The sequence below is a fragment of the Excalfactoria chinensis genome, chromosome 1 (genome assembly GCF_039878825.1).
Source record: "Excalfactoria chinensis isolate bCotChi1 chromosome 1, bCotChi1.hap2, whole genome shotgun sequence".
Lineage (NCBI taxonomy): Eukaryota > Metazoa > Chordata > Aves > Galliformes > Phasianidae > Excalfactoria > Excalfactoria chinensis.
In genome coordinates, this window is record NC_092825.1 from 181,877,243 (window position 1) to 181,895,868 (window position 18,626).

General features: G+C 53.8%; 1 protein-coding gene across 1 annotated transcript; it reads right to left on the bottom strand.

Annotated features, from left to right (window-relative positions):
• Nucleotides 1–4,320: 4,320 nt before the first annotated feature.
• On the bottom strand, nucleotides 4,321–17,902 carry WDR73 (WD repeat domain 73). Its single transcript, XM_072344833.1, has 9 exons — nucleotides 17,825–17,902; nucleotides 12,401–12,558; nucleotides 12,248–12,315; nucleotides 9,967–10,055; nucleotides 9,732–9,820; nucleotides 9,175–9,242; nucleotides 7,540–7,704; nucleotides 6,740–7,111; nucleotides 4,321–5,415 (listed from the first exon to the last, which is right to left on the bottom strand). The coding sequence occupies exons 1-9, from the start codon at nucleotides 17,900–17,902 to the stop codon at nucleotides 5,201–5,203; spliced, it is 1,302 nt and encodes a 433-aa protein (XP_072200934.1). The 3' UTR covers nucleotides 4,321–5,200.
• Nucleotides 17,903–18,626: the final 724 nt, after the last annotated feature.

Below are 18,626 nucleotides of genomic sequence, written 5' to 3' on the forward strand. Positions count from 1 at the left end.
TCCTGGGGGCAGCCCTGTGCCCCAACATGGGGGTCGAGGGGGGGGTTTGGGGGTCAGAGTGGGGGGGGTCCGAGCTGCCCCCCCCCCTTGTTTAGGGGTGAGTGGGGTGTGAGCTGTGGGTCCTTCTCTTTTGTAAAGCGCTTTCTTTGTACTGTTGATTCACACCCGCTTCTTCTCTTCCTCCCCCCCCCCCCCCCCGTGACGTCTCTGTGTCCTGTCCAATAAATTATTCTAGTTTATTAATCTCTGAAACACACACGAAACCGAACCCAACCCGCAGCACCACCACCGTGCTTCTCTTCTACCCCCACCCCACAGACCCCCATTGCCAAGGAAAGCGATGCCGTGGGGTGGCAACAAGGGGTCCCCATTGACGTGGAGTGGCAACAAGAGGTCAGTGATGCCATGTGGGGTGGCAACAAGGGGTCCCCAATGCCATGGGGTGGCACCAAGGGGTCCCCATTGACGTGGAGTGGCAACAAGAGGGCACTGATGCCATGGGGTGGCAACAAGGGGTCCCCAATGCCAAGGGTTGCCACCAAGGGGTTCTCAGTGCCATGGGGTGGCAACGAGAAGACACCGATGCCATGGGGTGGCAACAAGGGGTCCCCATTGACGTGGAGTGGCAACAAGAGGTCAGTGATGCCATGTGGGGTGGCAACAAGGGGTCCCCAATGCCAAGGGGTGGCAACAAGGGGTCCCCATTGACATGGAGTAGCATCAAGGGGTTCCCATTGATATGGGGTGTCATAAGGGGTCCCCAATGCCATGGGGTGACACCAAGGGGTCCCCATTGATGTGGGGTGGCAACAAGGGGTTCCTAATGCCAAGGGTTGTCACCAAGGGGTTCCCATTGATGTGGGGTGTCAACAAGGGGTCCCCAATGCCACGGGGTGGCACCAAGGGGTCCCCATTGACGTAGGGTGGCAACAAGATGACACTGATGCCATGGGATTGGCAACAAGGGGTCCCCATTGATGTGGGGTGTCAACAAGGGGTCCCTAATGCCATGGGTTGCCACCAAGAGGTCCCCATTGATGTGGGGTGGCAACAAGAGGACATTGATGCCATGGGGTAGCACCAAAGGGTCCCCAGTGCCAAGGGTTGCCACCAAGGGGTCCCCATTGACATGGAGTAGCACCAAGGGGTCCCCATTGACGTGGGGTGGCAACAAAGGGTCCCCAATGCCATGGGGTGGAACCAAGGGGTCCCCATTGACGTAGGGTGGCAACAAGGGGTTCTCATTGCTGTGGGGCAGCACCAAGTGGTCCCCATTGACATGGAGTGGCAACAAGATGACACTGATGCCATGGGATTGGCAACAAGGGGTCCCCATTGATGTGGGGTGTCACCAAGTGGTCCCCAATGCCAAGGGTTGCCACCAAGGGGTCCCCATTGATGTGGGGTGGCAAGAAGGGTTCCCCATTGACATGGAGCGGCAACAAGAGGTCACTGATGCCATGGGGTGGAAACAAGGGGTCCCCAGTGCCGTGGGGTGGCAACAAGAGGACACTGACGCCATGGGGCAGCACCAAGGGGTCCCCATTGATGTGGGGGTGTCAACAAGGGGTCCCCATTGACGTGGAGTGGCACCAAGGGGTCCCCAATTCCATGGGGTGGCACCAAGGGGTTCCCATTGACATGGAGTGGCAACAAGACGTCCCCATTGATGTGGGGTGGCAACAAGGGGTTCCCAATGCCATGGGGTGGCAACAAGAGGACACCGATGCAATGGGTTGTCACCAAGGGGTCCCCATTGACATGGAGTAGCACCAAGGGGTCCCCAATGCCATGGGGTGTCACCAAGGGGTCCCCATTGATGTGGAATGGCAATAAGAGGTCAGCAATGCCATGGGATTGGGAACAAGGGGTCCCCATTGACGTGGGGTGTCAACAAAGGGTCCCCAATACCATGGGTTGCCACCAAGGGGTCCCCATTGACATGGGGTGGCAACAAGGGGTTCCCATTGACGTGGGGTGTCACCAAGGGGTCCCCATTGACGTAGGGTGGCAACAAGGGGTTCCCATTGATGTGGGGTGGCACCAAGGGGTCCCCATTGACGTGGGGTGTCACCAAGGGGTCCCCAATACCATGGGTTGCCACCAAGGGGTCCCCAGTGCCATGGGGTGGCATCAAGGGGTCCCCATTGATGTGGAATGGCAATAAGAGGTCAGCAATGCCATGGGATTGGGAACAAGGGGTCCCCATTGACGTGGGGTGTCAACAAAGGGTCCCCAATACCATGGGTTGCCACCAAGGGGTCCCCATTGACATGGAGTGGCAAGAAGAGGTCCCCATTGGTGTGGGGTGGCAACAGGAGGGCACCGATGCCATGGGGTGGCAACAAGGGGTTCCCATTGATGTGGGGCGGCACCAAGGGGTCCCCATTGACATGGGGTGGCAACAGGAGGACATCGATGCCATAGGATGGCAACAAGGGGTCCCCATTGACATGGGAGTTTCAACAAGGGGTCCCCAATGCCAAGGGTTGCCACCAAGGGGTCCCCATTGCTCTCATCTCTTGGCCTTGCTTTGCTTTCCAGCTCTCAGGGCTGCTGCGGCTCCACGTCCCCAAGCCCTGATGGCAGGAAAGCCGTCCCGGATCGATGCTGCAGCACCAAAGGTCCCCTGGGTGCAGCCCTGGCTGCAGCCCGCGGTGCTGACCTTGGGCACACGGAGGATCACAAAGCTGTGATGAGCTCACGAGGTTGCAATCAAAGTGCAAGGCCGGGCGGTGCCGAAACGCTGCTGGCTGCACCTTGCTGCCCTCTGGCAGCCCAAAGCCATTGGCAATGCTTTTGGTGCACAAAAGGCTCTGCAGGATGGCTGCAAGCAGAGCACGCTGCGCTGCTGGGATGGCAATGCCTGCATCCATCTGGAGGAACAGCAGGACACTCAGCACGGCCGGCAGCAAAGCAAGCAGCAAAGCAAGCAGCAAAGCAAGCAGCAAAGCAAGCAGCAAAGCAAGCAGCAAAGCAAGCAGCTGAGCTCAGAGCAGCAGGCAGCAGCTCCTTTGCAGCAGCCCACCCTGCATGGGGTGAGCTGTCTGTGCTCCGTGCGCCCTTCCCGGCCCTGCAGCCAAAGGAGATCCCTCTGCACGCCGCCGAGCACTTGCTGTTCTATAAGCTGGAATGGAAGGGGGGAGGGGAACAACGAGCCGACACGAAAAGGGAAGCGCAGCTGCTGGAAGCTGTTACTTCAGCAGCACTTCCCTGCAAGGAGCAGCAGATTTGCTTCCCTCTGCAACCCCGTGGCTGCCATGTGAAATGGGGTCACGGCTCTGCAGCCCCGGCCCTGCAGCCCTGCAGCCCTCAGCCCAGCTCTCCTGCAGCAGATAAGAGCAAAGGGAGAGATGGCGAAACCCAAAGCAAAGTGGGAGCGCTCAGCCCCGCTGCTCAGCTGCTCTGGCTTTGCTGGGGTGCAAGAGAGACAAGCAGGAGCTGTGCTGCACCGGGCTGCAGCTTTGCAGCTCCTGCAGCTCATCATTGCCTGCAGCTCATTGCCTGCAGCTCCTGCAGCTCATCACCTGCAGCTCATCATTGCCTGCAGCTCCTGCAGCTCATCATCGCCTGCAGCTCCTACAGCAGCTCTTGCAGCAGCTCATCGCCTGCAGCTCGACTCAGCCCACGCAGCTCTGCAGCCGTTGCCATGACACAGAACAGCCTGGTGCATGACACAGCACAGCCGGCACGTCGCATTCCCAGCACACAGCTCCATTCCCAGCACACATTCCCAGCACCCAGCTGTATTTCCCAGCACACAGCTGCATTCCGGCCTTGGCCGCTGCTCACCTCCTGTCCCCACCTGTCCCCAGCCCCAAAGCAAAGCAGAGCAAAACAGGACGTGGATCAACAACAGCACAAAGGTTGTTTGGCACCAGCAACACGGCGTGGTGAACATGCAACAGCGTGGTGAATGCACAACACAGCGTGGTGAGCATGCAACACAGCGCGGTGAATGCACAACACAGCGTGGTGCCGCATCCCCTTTGCACTGCAGGCTCCAACCTGCAGCTCCTCACCCCCAGCAAGTTGCATGTGGGGTTGCTCCTGCAGCCAGCCGTTGCAGCAGCTGCATGCAGGCCTCCTCCCAGCCGGGTGCTGCTGCTTGGAGGGGGCAGGGCGATGCTGGCAGCAGGAAGGGCTGCTCCTCCTGCACTGCTGCCTCCCGCTGCGGCTTCCTGCCCTGCACACACACACACACACACGGGATGCAACACCAACAGGAAGGCCGGCGGTTCCTATTTCCTCGCATTGTGCTCCAGCTTTGCTGCTTTGTTGGTGGGTTTCGTTTCGTTTTAATTCTTGCTTTTCTTTTTTCCTTCTGAGCCTCGCGAGGGCAAGAAAATGCAATGGAACGACGGTGAGAACGGAGCAAACAATGTGGTCGAAACTCAGCGCAGCAGCACAGGGAGTGCAGAGCAAAAGGAACAGCCCCAAAACTCAGCCCAATAAGTGCAGAGCAAAAGGAACAGCCCTACGTAAAACCCATCCCAAACGGTGCAGAGCAAAAGGAACAGCCCTTGCAAAACTCAGCCCAACAACAAATGGGACTGCAGAGCAAAAGGAACAGCCCCAAAACTCAGCCCAATAAGTGCAGAGCAAAAGGAACAGCCCTACATAAAACCCAGCCCTAACAGTGCAGAGCAAAAGGAACAGCCCTTGCAAAACTCAACCCAACAATACAAGGGGGTGCAGAGCAAAAGGAACAGCCCCAAATCCCATCCCAAAGAGTGCAGAGCAAAAGAACAGCCCCTGCAAAACCCATCCCAACAACAAATGGGGGTGCAGAGCAAAAGGAACAGCCCTACATAAAACTCATCCCAACAATACATGGGACTGCAGAGCAAAAGGAACAGCCCTCATAAAACCCATCCCAACAATACAAGGGGGTGCAGAGCAAAAGGTACAGCCCCCACAAAAACCCATCCCAAAGAGTGCAGAGCAAAAGGAACAGCCCTTGCAAAACTCAACCCAACAACACATGGGACTGCAGAGCAAAAGGAATAGCCCCCATAAAACTCATCCCAACAATACATGGGACTGCAGAGCAAAAGGAACAGCCCCCATAAAACTCAACCCAACAACAAATGGGACTGCAGAGCAAAAGGAACAGCCCTCACGACTCCATGTTGCAGCAGCCCGGCTCTGCTCTGCACCTCCAAACAAAGCAGGCAAGCCCCCCAAGCAGCGCCTGCCCTCAGCTGCCGTGAGGCTGCACCCAATCCCAGACGTGCAAGGAGCCGTCGGTGGCTGCAGACAGCACAGTTCGTGCTTTCTGGGGGTGCCAGGCGTGCGCCGTCACCCGGCGGTGCTCCCCGAACGCGTGGCCTTTGTGCACAAAGAGCGGCTGAGCTTCGCGCCCGGCGCCGTCCCAGCTGCGCGTGTCGTAGATGCTGACGGTCCCATCGAAGCCTTAAAGGGAAAACAGGGCTTAGAAGAGTCTCGATGCATGGAGCAGACCCCTGAGGCACAACTGCAGCAGCAATAAGTCCCACCGACCCGCGGCCCTCAATGCAACACAGCTGAGAAGCGACTGGCGAAGGCAGCAAAACAAACACGTGCTGCTGCAGCAGCAAAACAAACTCGTGTTGCTGCAGCAGATGGAAGCGACCCATCCCCACCTCCCGGCTGCAGGGGCAGCATGCAGGGCAGCAGCCCGGGCTGTGCTGGTGTGCAATGGGATGCGGTTTGTGAAGCTGACCCACGTCAGCTCCATAAAGCTCACCAACCCCTTCCGTTGGAGGTGATGTGATGGGCACAACCCCACGGATGGGATGGGATTGTGAAGGGCCGTGGTCTCCATTGGGAGAAGCTAGGAGAGCCCTAAAATGGAGCTGTGAGAGACCCACGTTGGAGCTGTGAGAGCCCAAAATTGGAGCCGGGAGAGCCCAAAATTGGAGCCGGGAGAGCCCTAAAATGGAGCCGGGAGAGCCCAAAATTGGAGCTGAGAGAGACCCACGTTGGGGCTGGCAGAGACCCACGTTGGAGCCGGGAGAGCCCAAAATTGGAGCCGGGAGAGCCCTAAAATGGAGCTGGGAGAGCCCTAAAAATGGAGCCGGGAGAGCCCTAAATTGGAGCCGGGAGAGCCCTAAAATGGAGCTGGGAGCCCCAGATTGGAGCTGGGAGAGCCCTAAATTGGAGCTGGGAGAGCCCTAAATTGGAGCCGGGAGAGCCCAAAATTGGAGCTGGGAGAGCCCTAAAAATGGAGCCGGGAGAGCCCTAAATTGGAGCCGGGAGAGCCCTAAAATGGAGCTGGGAGCCCCAGATTGGAGCTGGGAGCCCCAGATTGGAGCTGGGAGAGCCCTAAATTGGAGCTGGGAGAGCCCTAAATTGGAGCTGGGAGAGACCCACACTGGAGTTGGGAGTCCCAGATTGGAGCTGGGAGAGCCCAAAATTGGAGCCGGGAGAGCCCCACGTTGGAGGTGGGAGAGCCCTAAAATGGAGCTGGGAGAGCCCAAAATTGGAGCTGGGAGAGCCCAAAATTGGAGCCGGGAGAGCCCCAGATCGGAGCCGGGAGAGCCCTAAAATGGAGCTGGGAGAGCCCCAGATCGAAGCTATGAGAGCCCTAAAATGGAGCTGGGAGAGCCCTAAAATGGAGCTGGGCATCACGCTGCTGTAATTGCTGGAGGCAGGTGGGGGCAATTAGCTCCAAACATCCCCCAAAACAGGACATTTAAAACCATAGGGTGACACAAACCAACATCCAGAAGAGGAGCTCTCCTTGCAGAGCACCCACCTGAAACAGCAAGGCAGCCCTCCAGAGCAGGAGCCCAGGAGACGCTCAGGAACTCGGCGCTGGAGCTGCAAGCTGGAACTCTGCACTTGGCTGTGGCCAAACACTGCGAGGCTTTCCTTGCATCCAGCAGGACCAGCTGCCCTGCACTCGAGAGGCACGCGATGGGCCGGGAGCTCGGCTCAGAGCACGGAGCTCTGCAGCCCACTGCCATGCGCCAGCATTGCCCGCCCTGCGCCGACGGGATGGGAGCAGCCTGCAGCGGGTTGTGCTGCCGGATATCGGCCATGCACAGCTGCCCCGCCGTGCAGCACAGCAGCGAGGTGTTGGCATCCAGGAAGGCCAGGCTGCTGAGCTCCTCGTTGCTGCTGGAGGCTGGAAGAGAGGAGCAGATCTCAGGTGTTTGCATGGAGGGGGGGGATGCTGCGGTCTGTAAGCCTCAAAGCGTGCACAAAGCATGGAGGAAACAACCCCCCCCCTGCTTGGTTTGGGTTATAAATGCAGCCTCCTTGCAGCAAAAGCAACAGCAGAGGAGGTTTTTCATGCAGAGGATGGTGACGCACTGGAACAGGTTGCCCAAGGAGGCTGTGGATGCCCCATCCCTGCAGGCATTCAAGGCCAGGCTGGATGTGGCTCTGGGCAGCTGCTGGTTGGTGACCCTGCACACAGCAGGGGGTTGGAACTCCATGATCACTGTGATCCTTTGCAGCCCAGGCCGTTCTATCACTCCACGACCAAAGGCAGCACAATGAAGGTTTGCCACTCGTGTGCCCTCAACGCTCCCAGCCCTATGGGGTGGGTACCTGCTGTGAACACCTTCTTCTGCGACTCCAGCTCCGTGATGTGGGTGCTGCTCAGCCTGCAGCCATGCAGGACCCACGGGGCTCTAACAGAAATGGTGGCAAGTTTTGCCCAGCTCTCCCCAGGGCTGTTATCTGTCGGGATGGCACTCAGGGATTTAATGACATCTGTGGGGAAGAGAGACAAGAAGGCTGTAAGTAGAGAGTAATGCATGAGGTTACATTGAGATGCATTGGGTAGAGGGTAATGCATAAGGTTATGTTGTTGGGTAGAGATGCCATGCAAAGCCAAAAGCAACTACGGAACTAAAACACTCCACTCCTTCCAAGGCAGCCAGTAAGGAATGATGGCAAAGCTTTGGGGATCTCCCAAACCCCACGGAAAGCTGCAGATCGGGGTTGGAGATTGGGAGCTATGGGGATGGACATTGGGAGCTATGGGGTTGCAGATCGGGAGCTATGGGGTTGGACATTGGGAGCTATGGGGTTGGAGATGATCGGGAGCAATGGGGATGGAGACCATTGGGAGCAACGGGGACGGAGATTGGGAGCAACGGGGTTGGAGACAATGGGGAGCAACGGGGTTGGAGATCATTGGGAGCAACGGGGACGGAGATCATTGGGAGCAGTTGGAGATGATTGGGACCAATCGGGTGGAGATGATGGGGAGCAATGGGGATGGAGAGTGGGAGCAATCGGGATGGAGATCGGGAGCAACGGGGTTGGACATTGGGAACAGTTGGACATTGGGAGCAATGGGGATGGAGACGGGGAGCAACGGGATGGAGACTCGGAGCTACGGGGACGGACATTGGGAGCAACGGGGACAGAGATGGGGAGCAACCGGGATGGACATTGGGAGCTACGGGAATGGACATTGGGAGCTATGGGAATTGGGAGCAACAGGGTTGGAGATTGGGAGCAACAGGGTTGGAGACTGGGAGCAACAGGGTTGGAGACTGGGAGCAATTGGAGATTGGGAGCAATGGGGATGGACATCGGGAGCTATGGGGATGGACATCGGGAGCAACGGGGTTGGAGATCATTGGGAGCAACAGGGTTGGAGATCATTGGGAGCAACGGGGATGGAGACCATTGGGAGCAATGGGGACGGAGATCATTGGGAGCAACAGGGTTGGAGATCATTGGGAGCAACGGGCTTGGAGATCATTGGGAGCAATGGGGTTGGAGATCATTGGGAGCAACGGGGATGGAGATCATTGGGAGCAACGGGGTTGAAGATCATTGGGAGCAACGGGGTTGGAGACCATTGGGAGCAACGGGGTTGGAGACCATTGGGAGCAACGGGGATGGAGATCATTGGGAGCAACGGGGATGGAGACCATTGGGAGCAACGGGGTTGGAGACCATTGGGAGCAATGGGGACAGAGACAGGGAGCAACCGGGATGGAGACGGGGAGCAACCAGGATGGACATTGGGAGCTACGGGGTTGGACATTGGGAGCAACGGGGAGCAACAGGGTTGGAGACTGGGAGCAACGGGGATGGACACTGGGAGCAACGGGGATGGACACTGGGAGCAACGGGGAGCAACGGGGATGGAGATTGGGAGCAACGGGGATGGAGACTGGGGGCCATGAGGAGCTGCCCATTGTTATGCAAAGCACGTTCCCTTACCGGAGTCCTCTGCTGGCATCTCCCAGAGCTGGATGGAGCTGTCGGGAGGGCCGCTGCTCACCAGCAAGCTGGGGAGACAAACAGAACCTCATAGAGCTCCATGGGCCCAATTGGCCCCCCAGTATGGTAGCTGGGAGCATGCTCTGCTTGCCAACTGCCTTCCAGGAGCTCACATGGAGACACATGGAGGGAGGTAAAGCACGCAGCCTGCTGGTTCCGACCCCATTGGACCTGCTGGTTCCGACCCCATTGGACCTGCTGGTTCCGACCCTATTACAACCACTGGTTCCGACCCCATTGGGGCCCTATAGGAGGTGAGGACCCCCATGGTCAATGCAGACCCCATAGTGAGGACAGGTCCTATAGGGAATGGGGACCCCATGGAGGCAGCCACGTCCACTTATGGGGCAGCCACGTCCACTTATGGGGCAGCCACGTCCACTTATGGGGCAGCCACGTCCACTTATGGGGCAGCCACGTCCACCTATGGGGCTGCCACGTCCACCTATGGGGCAGCCACGTCCACTTAAGCCCCATATGGGCCTTGCTGGCCATACCTGGTTCCTTGCACGTGTTTCAGGCTGTAAATGGGGCGGTTGGAGAATCCTCCACATTCCACCTTTAAATCTCTCTCCGGACACAGCCCCTAAACATGAAAAGCAAAGTCATTGCTGCCCTTTTAATGGTTGCAAAATGCAGCCTGGTCGCTTCATGCACAAAAATGCATCACCCACTTGGAAGCAGAATTGCTGCAGCTCCCACCCGCCTGCATCACCCGCCTCCATCCCCCACCTGTCTCTCCTTTGCTTGCAGTGTTGGCGGCAGCAGCAGCTGCAGGATCTCATTCCTGGCAGAGCAGCCATAGCCGGCCACGCAGACACCTGTGGGTGACACAGGGATGCAGTGAGAGATACACCCCACCTCCCTCCCTCCCTAAGGGACACCTCTACTACCCCATACACCCCAACCCAGCCCCATGGCACCCATCTTCTCCCATAGGCCCCAGCCCAGCCCTATGGCACCTCTACTCTCCATAGGCCCCAACCCAGCCCCATGGCCCACACCTTCTCCCATAGGCCTCAATCCATCCCCATAACACTTCTCCCATAGTCCTCAACCCAGCCCCATAGCACCTCTACTCTCCCATAGGCCCTAATCCAGTCCCATAGCACTTCTCCCATAGGCCCCAGCCCCATAGCACCTCTGCTCTCCACAGGCCCCAGCCCAGCCCCATAGCACTTCAACTATAGGCCTCAACCCAGCCCCATAGCACCTCTACTCTCCATAGGCCCCAACCCAGCCCCATAGCAGCCATCTTCTCCCATAGGCCCCAGTACAGCCCCATGGCACCTCTACTCCCCCACAGACCCAATCCCATCCCCATAGCACCCATCTTCTCCCATAGACCTCAATCCAGCCCCATGGCACCTCTACTTTCCCACAGGCCCCAACCCAGCCCCATAGCACCCATCTTCCCCCATAGGCCTCAATCCAGCCCCATAGCATTTCTCTTCTCCCATAGTCCTCAACCCAGCCCCATGGCACCTCTACTCCCCCACAGGCCCCAACCCAGCCCCATGGCATCTCCCCTCCGCCATAGACCCCAACCCAGCCCCATGGCACCTCTACTCTCCCATAGGCCTCTACCCAGCCCCATAGCATCTATACTCTCCCATAGACCCCAGCCCAACCTCATGGCACCTCTACTCTCCCATAGATCCCAATCCAGCCCCATGGCACCTCTACTATCCACAGGCCCCAATCCAGCCCCATAGCACTTCTCCCATAGGCTCCAACCCATCCCTAGGCACCTCTACTCCCTCACAGGCCCCAACCCAGCCCCATAGCACCTCTCCTCCCCCATACACCCCAACCCAGCCCCATAGAACCCATCTTCTCCCATAGGCTCCAATCCAGCCCCATAACACCTCTCCTCTCCCACAGACCCCAGCCCAGCCCCATAGCACCCATCTTCTCCCATAGGCCCCAACACATCCCTATGGCACCTCTACTGTCCCACAGGCCTCAACCCAGCCCCATGGTCCCCATCTTCTCCCATAGACCTCAATACAGCCCCATGGCACCTCTACTATCCCATAGACCTCAATCCAGCCCCATAGCACCTCTACTCCCCCATAGACCCCAACCCAGCCCCATGGCCCCCATCTTCTCCCATAGACCTCAATACAGCCCCATGGCACCTCTACTATCCCATAGGCCTCAATCCAGCCCCATGGCCCCCATCTTCTCCCATAGGCCTCAATCCATCCCCATAGGCCCCAGTCCATCCCCATAGGCCCCAGTCCATCCCCATAGGCCCCAGTCCATCCCCATAGGCCCCAACCCATCCCCATAGGCCTCAACCCATCCCCATAGGCCCCAATCCATCCCCATAGGCCCCAATCCATCCCCATAGGCCCCAATCCATCCCCATAGGCCTCAACCCATCCCCATAGGCCTCAACCCATCCCCATAGGCCCCAGTCCATCCCCATAGGCCTCAACCCATCCCCATAGGCCCCATCTTCTCCCATAGGCCTCAACCCAGCCCTATGGCACCTCTCCTCCCCCATACACCCCAATCCAGCCCCATAGCACCCATCTTCTCCCATAGGCCTCAACCCATCCCCATAGCATCTCTTCTCTCCCATAGGCCTCAGTCCATCCCCATAGGCCTCAACCCATCCCCATAGGCCCCAATCCATCCCCATAGGCCTCAATCCATCCCCATAGGCCCCAGTCCATCCCCATAGGCCTCAGTCCATCCCCATAGGCCCCAACCCATCCCCATAGGCCCCAATCCATCCCCATAGGCCCCAGTCCATCCCCATAGGCCCCAATACATCCCCATAGGCCTCAATCCATCCCCACAGGCCCCAATCCACCCCACAGGCCCCAATCCATCCCCACAGGCCTCAATCCATCCCCATAGGCCCCAACCCATCCCCATAGGCCTCAACCCATCCCCATAGGTCTCAACCCATCCCCATAGGCCCCAATCCATCCCCACAGGCCGCAATCCATCCCCACAGGCCTCAACCCATCCCCATAGCCCCCCCCCCCCCCCCACTCACGGTTCCCCTCGGCCCACTCGATGACGCGGGTTGGATTCTGGAGCTCGAAGTCGTGCAGGGCCTCGTACCTGAAAGAGAAAGGAAAGGAACAGAGGGAGGCGGTGAGGACACGGATCGAGGCGGCCGAAGGGCCGGGCTGGGATTTGGGCTCACAGCTGCAGGGATTGCAGCAGCCATTCCGCCTCCTCCTCTTCTTCTTCTTCCTCCTCCCAACGATCCCCCAGCCGCCTCCATGGCAACCGCTGCCCGTCGCGCAGAAATGACGTCACACATCGGCGCGCAGTACTGACGTCACGCGGCGGCGCGCGGTACTGACGTCACCGCGGGTGCCCGCTTGTATCCTCCCTTCCTCATCAGGCCCCAGTTCCCCTATTGATGTGATGGCTGACCATAAAAGACCCCAAATCCCCTATTGATGTGATGTCTCTTCCCAAATAAGACCCCAGTTCCTACATCTCTGTATCCTAATCAGGCCCCAATTCCCCTATTTAGGTGTTGTTCCTCCATAAAAGACCCCAATTCCCCTATTTATGTGATATCTCTTCCTAAATAAGACCCCAATTCCCCTATTTACGTGTTATCTTTCCATAAAAGACCCCAGTTCCTGTATTTATGTGTTTCTTCCCAAATAAGACCCCAATTCCTACATCTCCGTATCCAAATCAGACCCCAGTTCCCCTATTTACGTGTTGTCTCTCCATAAAAGACCCCAATTCCCCTATTTATGTGTTGTTCCTCCATAAAAGGTCCCATTTCCCCTATTTACATGTTGTCTCTCCATAAAAAGACCCTGGTTCCCCTATTGATGTGATGTCTCTCCATAAAAGACCCCAAATCCCCCTATTTATGTGACATCTCTTCCCAAATAAGGCCCCAGTTCCTACATCTGTGTATCCTAATCAGACCCCAATTCCCCTATTAATGTGATGTCTCTTCCTAAACCAGACCCAAATTCCCCCCTAAATATCCACATCTGTGGATCCTCTCTTCCTAATCAGACCCCAATTCCACTATTTATGTGTTGTCTGACCATAAAAGACCCCAAATCCCCTATTTATGTGTTTCTTCCCAAATAAGACCCCAGTTCCTACATCTGTGTATCCTCCCTTCCTAATCAGACCCCAATTCCCCTATTTCTGTGTTGTGTCTCCATAAAACAACCCCAATTCCCCTATTAATGTGATGTCTCTTCCTAAATAAGACCCAGTTCCCCTATTTTATGTGTTTCTTGTCAAATAAGACCCCAGTTCCTACATCTGTGGATCTTCTCTTCCTAATCAGACCCCAGTTCCCCTATTTATATGTTGTCTGACCATAAAAGACCCCAATTCCCCTATTAATGTGCTGTCTCTTCCTAAATAAGACCCAGTTCCCGTATTTATGTGTTTCTTCCCAAATAAGACCCCAATTCCTACATCTGTGTATCCTAATCAGACCCCAATTCCCCTATTTATGTGTTGTCTCTTCCTAAACCAGACACAGATTCCCACCTAAATATCCACATCTGTGAGTCCTCTCTTCCTATATAAGACCCCAATTCCCCTATTTATCTGTTGTCTGACCATAAAAGACCCCAAATCCCCTATTAATGTGATGTCTCTCCATAAAAGACCCCAATTCCCCTATTTATGTGTCTCTTCCTAAATAAGATCCCAATTCCTACATCTGTGTATCCTAATCAGACCCCAATTCCCCTATTGATGTGTTGTCTCTCCATAAAAAGACCCCAGTTCCCCTATTTACATGTTGTTCCTCCATAAAAGGCCCCAAATCCCCTATTGATGTGTTGTCTGACCATAAAAGACCCCAATTCCCCTATTGATGTGATGTCCCTTCCTAAATAAGGCCCCAATTCCCCTATTTACGTGATGTCTCTTCCTAAACCAGACCCCGATTCCCACCTAAATATCCACATCTGTGGGTCCTCTCTTCCTATATAAGACCCCAGTTCCCCTATTAATGTGCTGTCTCTTCCTAAATAAGACCCCAATTCCCCTATTTATGTGACATCTCTTCCTAAATAAGATCCCAATTCCTACATCTGTGTATCCTAATCAGGCCCCAATTCCCCTATTGATGTGTTGTCTCTCCATAAATAGGCCCCAATTCCCCTATTTACATGTTGTTCCTCCATAAAAGGCCCCAAATCCCCTATTGATGTGTTGACCTTTCCTAAACCAGACCCCAATTCCCCTATTTATGTGTTGTCTGACCATAAAAGACCCCAATTCCCTTATTTATGTGATGTCCCTTCCTAAATAAGACCCCAATTCCCCTATTTACGTGTTATCTCTCCATAAAAGACCCCAATTCCCCTATTAATGTGTTGACTTTTCCTAAACCAGACCCAGATTCCCACCTAAATATCCACATCTGTGGATCCTCTCTTCCTAATCAGACCCCAATTCCCCTATTTACATGTTGTCTCTCCATAAAAGACCCCAAATCCCCTATTAATGTGTTGTCTCTTTCTAAATAAGACCCCAAATCCCCTATTTATGTGATGTCTCTCCATAAAAGACCCCAAATCCCCTATTTGTGTGACATCTCTTCCCAAATAAGACCCCAATTCCTACATCTGTGTATCCTAATCAGGCCCCAATTCCCCTATTTAGGTGTTGTTCCTCCATAAAAGACCCCAGTTCCCCTATTAATGTGTTGACTTTTCCTAAACCAGACCCCAATTCCCACCTAAATATCCACATCTGTGGATCCTCTCTTCCTATATAAGACCCCAATTCCTCTATTTATGTGTTTCTTCCCAAATAAGACCCCAGTTCCTACATCTGTGGATCCTCTCTTCCTATATAAGGCCCCAATTCCCCTATTTATGTGTTGTCTCTCCATAAAAGACCCCAATTCCCCTATTTATGTGTTGACTTTTCCTAAACCAGACCCAAATTCCCACCTAAATATCCGCATCTGTGAGTCCTCTCTTCCTAATCAGGCCCCAGTTCCCCTATTTACGTGTTATCTCTCCATAAAAGACCCAGATTCCCCTATTAATGTGCTGTCTCTTCCTAAATAAGACCCAAATCTCCCTATTTATGTGTCCTCTCTTCCTAAATAATACAGAAAACCCCTTATTTATGTGTTGTCTCTTCCCAAATAAGACCCCATTCCTACATCTGTGTCCTCCCTTCCTAAACCAGACCCAAATTCCCACCTAAATATCCACATCTGTGGATCCTCTCTTCCTAATCAGTCCCCAATTCCCCTATTGATGTGGTGGCTCTCCATAAAAGACCCCAATTCCCCTATTTATGTGTTTCTTCCCAAATAAGATCCCAATTCCTACATCTGTGTATCCTAATCAGGCCCCAGTTCCCCTATTGATGTGCTGTCTCTCCATAAAAAGACCCCAGTTCCCCTATTTACATGTTGTTCCTCCATAAAAGGCCCCACATCCCCTATTGATGTGTTGACCTTTCCTAAACCAGACCCCAATTCCCCTATTTATGTGTTGTCTGACCATAAAAGACCCCAATTCCCCTATTAATGTCATGTCTCTTCCTAAATAAGACCCCAGTTCCCCTATTTACATGTTGTCTCTCCATAAAAGACCCCAATTCCCCTATTAATGTGTTGACTTTTCCTAAACCAGACCCAGATTCCCACCTAAATATCCACATCTGTGGATCCTCTCTTCCTAATCAGACCCCAATTCCCCTATTTATGTGATGTCTCTCCATAAAAGACCCCAAATCCCCTATTTGTGTGACATCTCTTCCCAAATAAGACCCCAATTCCTACATCTGTGTATCCTAATCAGGCCCCAATTCCCCTATTTAGGTGTTGTTCCTCCATAAAAGACCCCAGTTCCCCTATTAATGTGTTGACTTTTCCTAAACCAGACCCAAATTCCCACCTAAATATCCACATCTGTGGATCCTCTCTTCCTATATAAGACCCCAGTTCCCCTATTTATCTGTTGTCTGACCATAAAAGGCCCCAATTCCCCTATTAATGTGATGTCTCTCCATAAAAGACTCCAATTCCCCTATTTATGTGACATCTCTTCCCAAATAAGACCCCAATTCCTACATCTGTGTATCCTAATCAGGCCCCAATTCCCCTATTTAGGTGTTATCTCTCCATAAAAGACCCCAGTTCCCCTATTAATGTGTTGACTTTTCCTAAACCAGACCCCAATTCCCACCTAAATATCCACATCTGTGTATCCTCTCTTCCTATATAAGACCCCAATTCCTCTATTTATGTGATTCTTCCCAAATAAGACCCCAGTTCCTACATCTGTGGATCCTCTCTTCCTAAATAAGGCCCCAATTCCCCTATTTCTGTGTTGTCTCTTCCTAAACCAGACCCCAATTCCCACCTAAATATCCACATCTGTGGGTCCTCTCTTCCTAATCTGACCCCAATTCCCCTATTTATATGTTGTCTCTCCATAAAAGACCCCAATCCCGCTATTAATGTGCTGTCTCTTCCTAAATAAGACCCAGTTCCCCTATTTATGTGTTTCTTCCCAAATAAGACCTCAATTCCTACATCTGTGTGTCCTCTCTTCCTATATAAGGCCCCAATTTACCTATTGATGTGTTGTCTCTTCCTAAATAAGACCCAAATCCCCTATTTATGTGTTGTCCCTCCATAAAAAATGCCCCAATTCCTCTATTTACGTGTTTTCTGACCATAAAAGACCCCAGTTCCCCTATTAATGTGTTGACCTTTCCTAAACCAGACCCAGATTCCCACCTAAATATCCACATCTGTGGATCCTCTCTTCCTATATAAGACCCCAGTTCCCCTATTTATCTGTTGTCTGACCATAAAAGACGCCAATTCCCCTATTAATGTGATGTCTCTTCCCAAATAAGACCCCAGTTCCTACATCTGTGTATCCTAATCAGACCCCATTTCCCCTATTTACATGTTGTCTCTCCATAAAAGACCCCGGTTCCCTTATTAATGTGATGTCTCTCCATAAAAGACCCCAATCCCCTATTAATGTGTTGACTTTTCCTAAACCAGACCCAGATTCCCACCTAAATATCCACATCTGTGGATCCTCTCTTCCTAATCAGACCCCAATTCCCCTATTTATGTGATGTCTCTCCATAAAAGACCCCAAATCCCCTATTTGTGTGACATCTCTTCCCAAATAAGACCCCAATTCCTACATCTGTGTATCCTAATCAGGCCCCAATTCCCCTATTTAGGTGTTGTTCCTCCATAAAAAGACCCCGGTTCCCCTATTTCGTGTTGTCTCTCCATAAAAGACCCCAATTCCCCTATTAATGTGTTGACTTTTCCTAAACCAGACCCAAATTCCCACCTAAATATCCACATCTGTGTATCCTCTCTTCCTATATAAGACCCCAATTCCTCTATTTATGTGATTCTTCCCAAATAAGACCCCAGTTCCTACATCTGTGAATCCTCTCTTCCTAATCAGGCCCCAATTCCCCTATTTACATGTTGTCTGACCATAAAAGACCCCAACTCCCCTATTTATGTGCTCTCTCTTCCTAACCCAGGCCCAGATTCCCCCCTAAATATCCACCTCTCCCTCCGTAAAACCTTCAGCAATCACCCCCCTCATCCCATATTACCAACACTGGCCCAACCTCCATCCTTGACACCGCTGTAGGGCTGCGGTTGGGGGCAGGATGCGTGTTTGGCACCGAGCTGCATGTCGGTGTGAGCAAACCATGTGGAGCCCACGACAGGATATTGACCAGCCTCGGAAATAGGAGGAAAAAGTGTTTATTGCATTGAATCAAACCTTGTTATTTTAAAGCGGAACGAGAGCAGAAATGGATGGATGGGAGCAGAAATGGATGGATGGGAAGGGCTGGGAAGCAGAGCTGGGCCCTGCAGAGCCAACAGCAGCCAACGCTTGGGCTGCTGCATCCTGCTCAGCTCAGGGGGGGCTTCCATGCATCTGCTGGGCTGCCCTGGAGGACCAAACGTGGTGGGGAAGCTGATCCCATGTTGCGTGTGATCCCACGTTGCGTGTGATCCCACGTTGCATGTGATCCCACGTTGCATGTGATCCCATGTTGCGTGTGATCCCACGTTGCATGTGATCCCACGTTGCATGTGATCCCACGTTGCATGTGATCCCGTGTTGCATGTGATCCCATGTTGCGTGTGATCCCACGTTGCATGTGATCCCACGTTGCATGTGATCCCATGTTGCATGTGATCCCATGTTGCATGTCATCCCACGTTGCATGTGATCCCATGTTGCATGTGATCCCATGCAACAGCAGCAGCTCTATGAGCGGTCAGCCCCAATGCACTTCTATTACTAACAAGAACTCGGTCTGTTTACATTAAACTCTCTTTTTTTGCCCCAAAACAAAACCCTTTTTTTTCTGCAGGGATACCAACAAGCCTTTGTATCCTTTGGGTG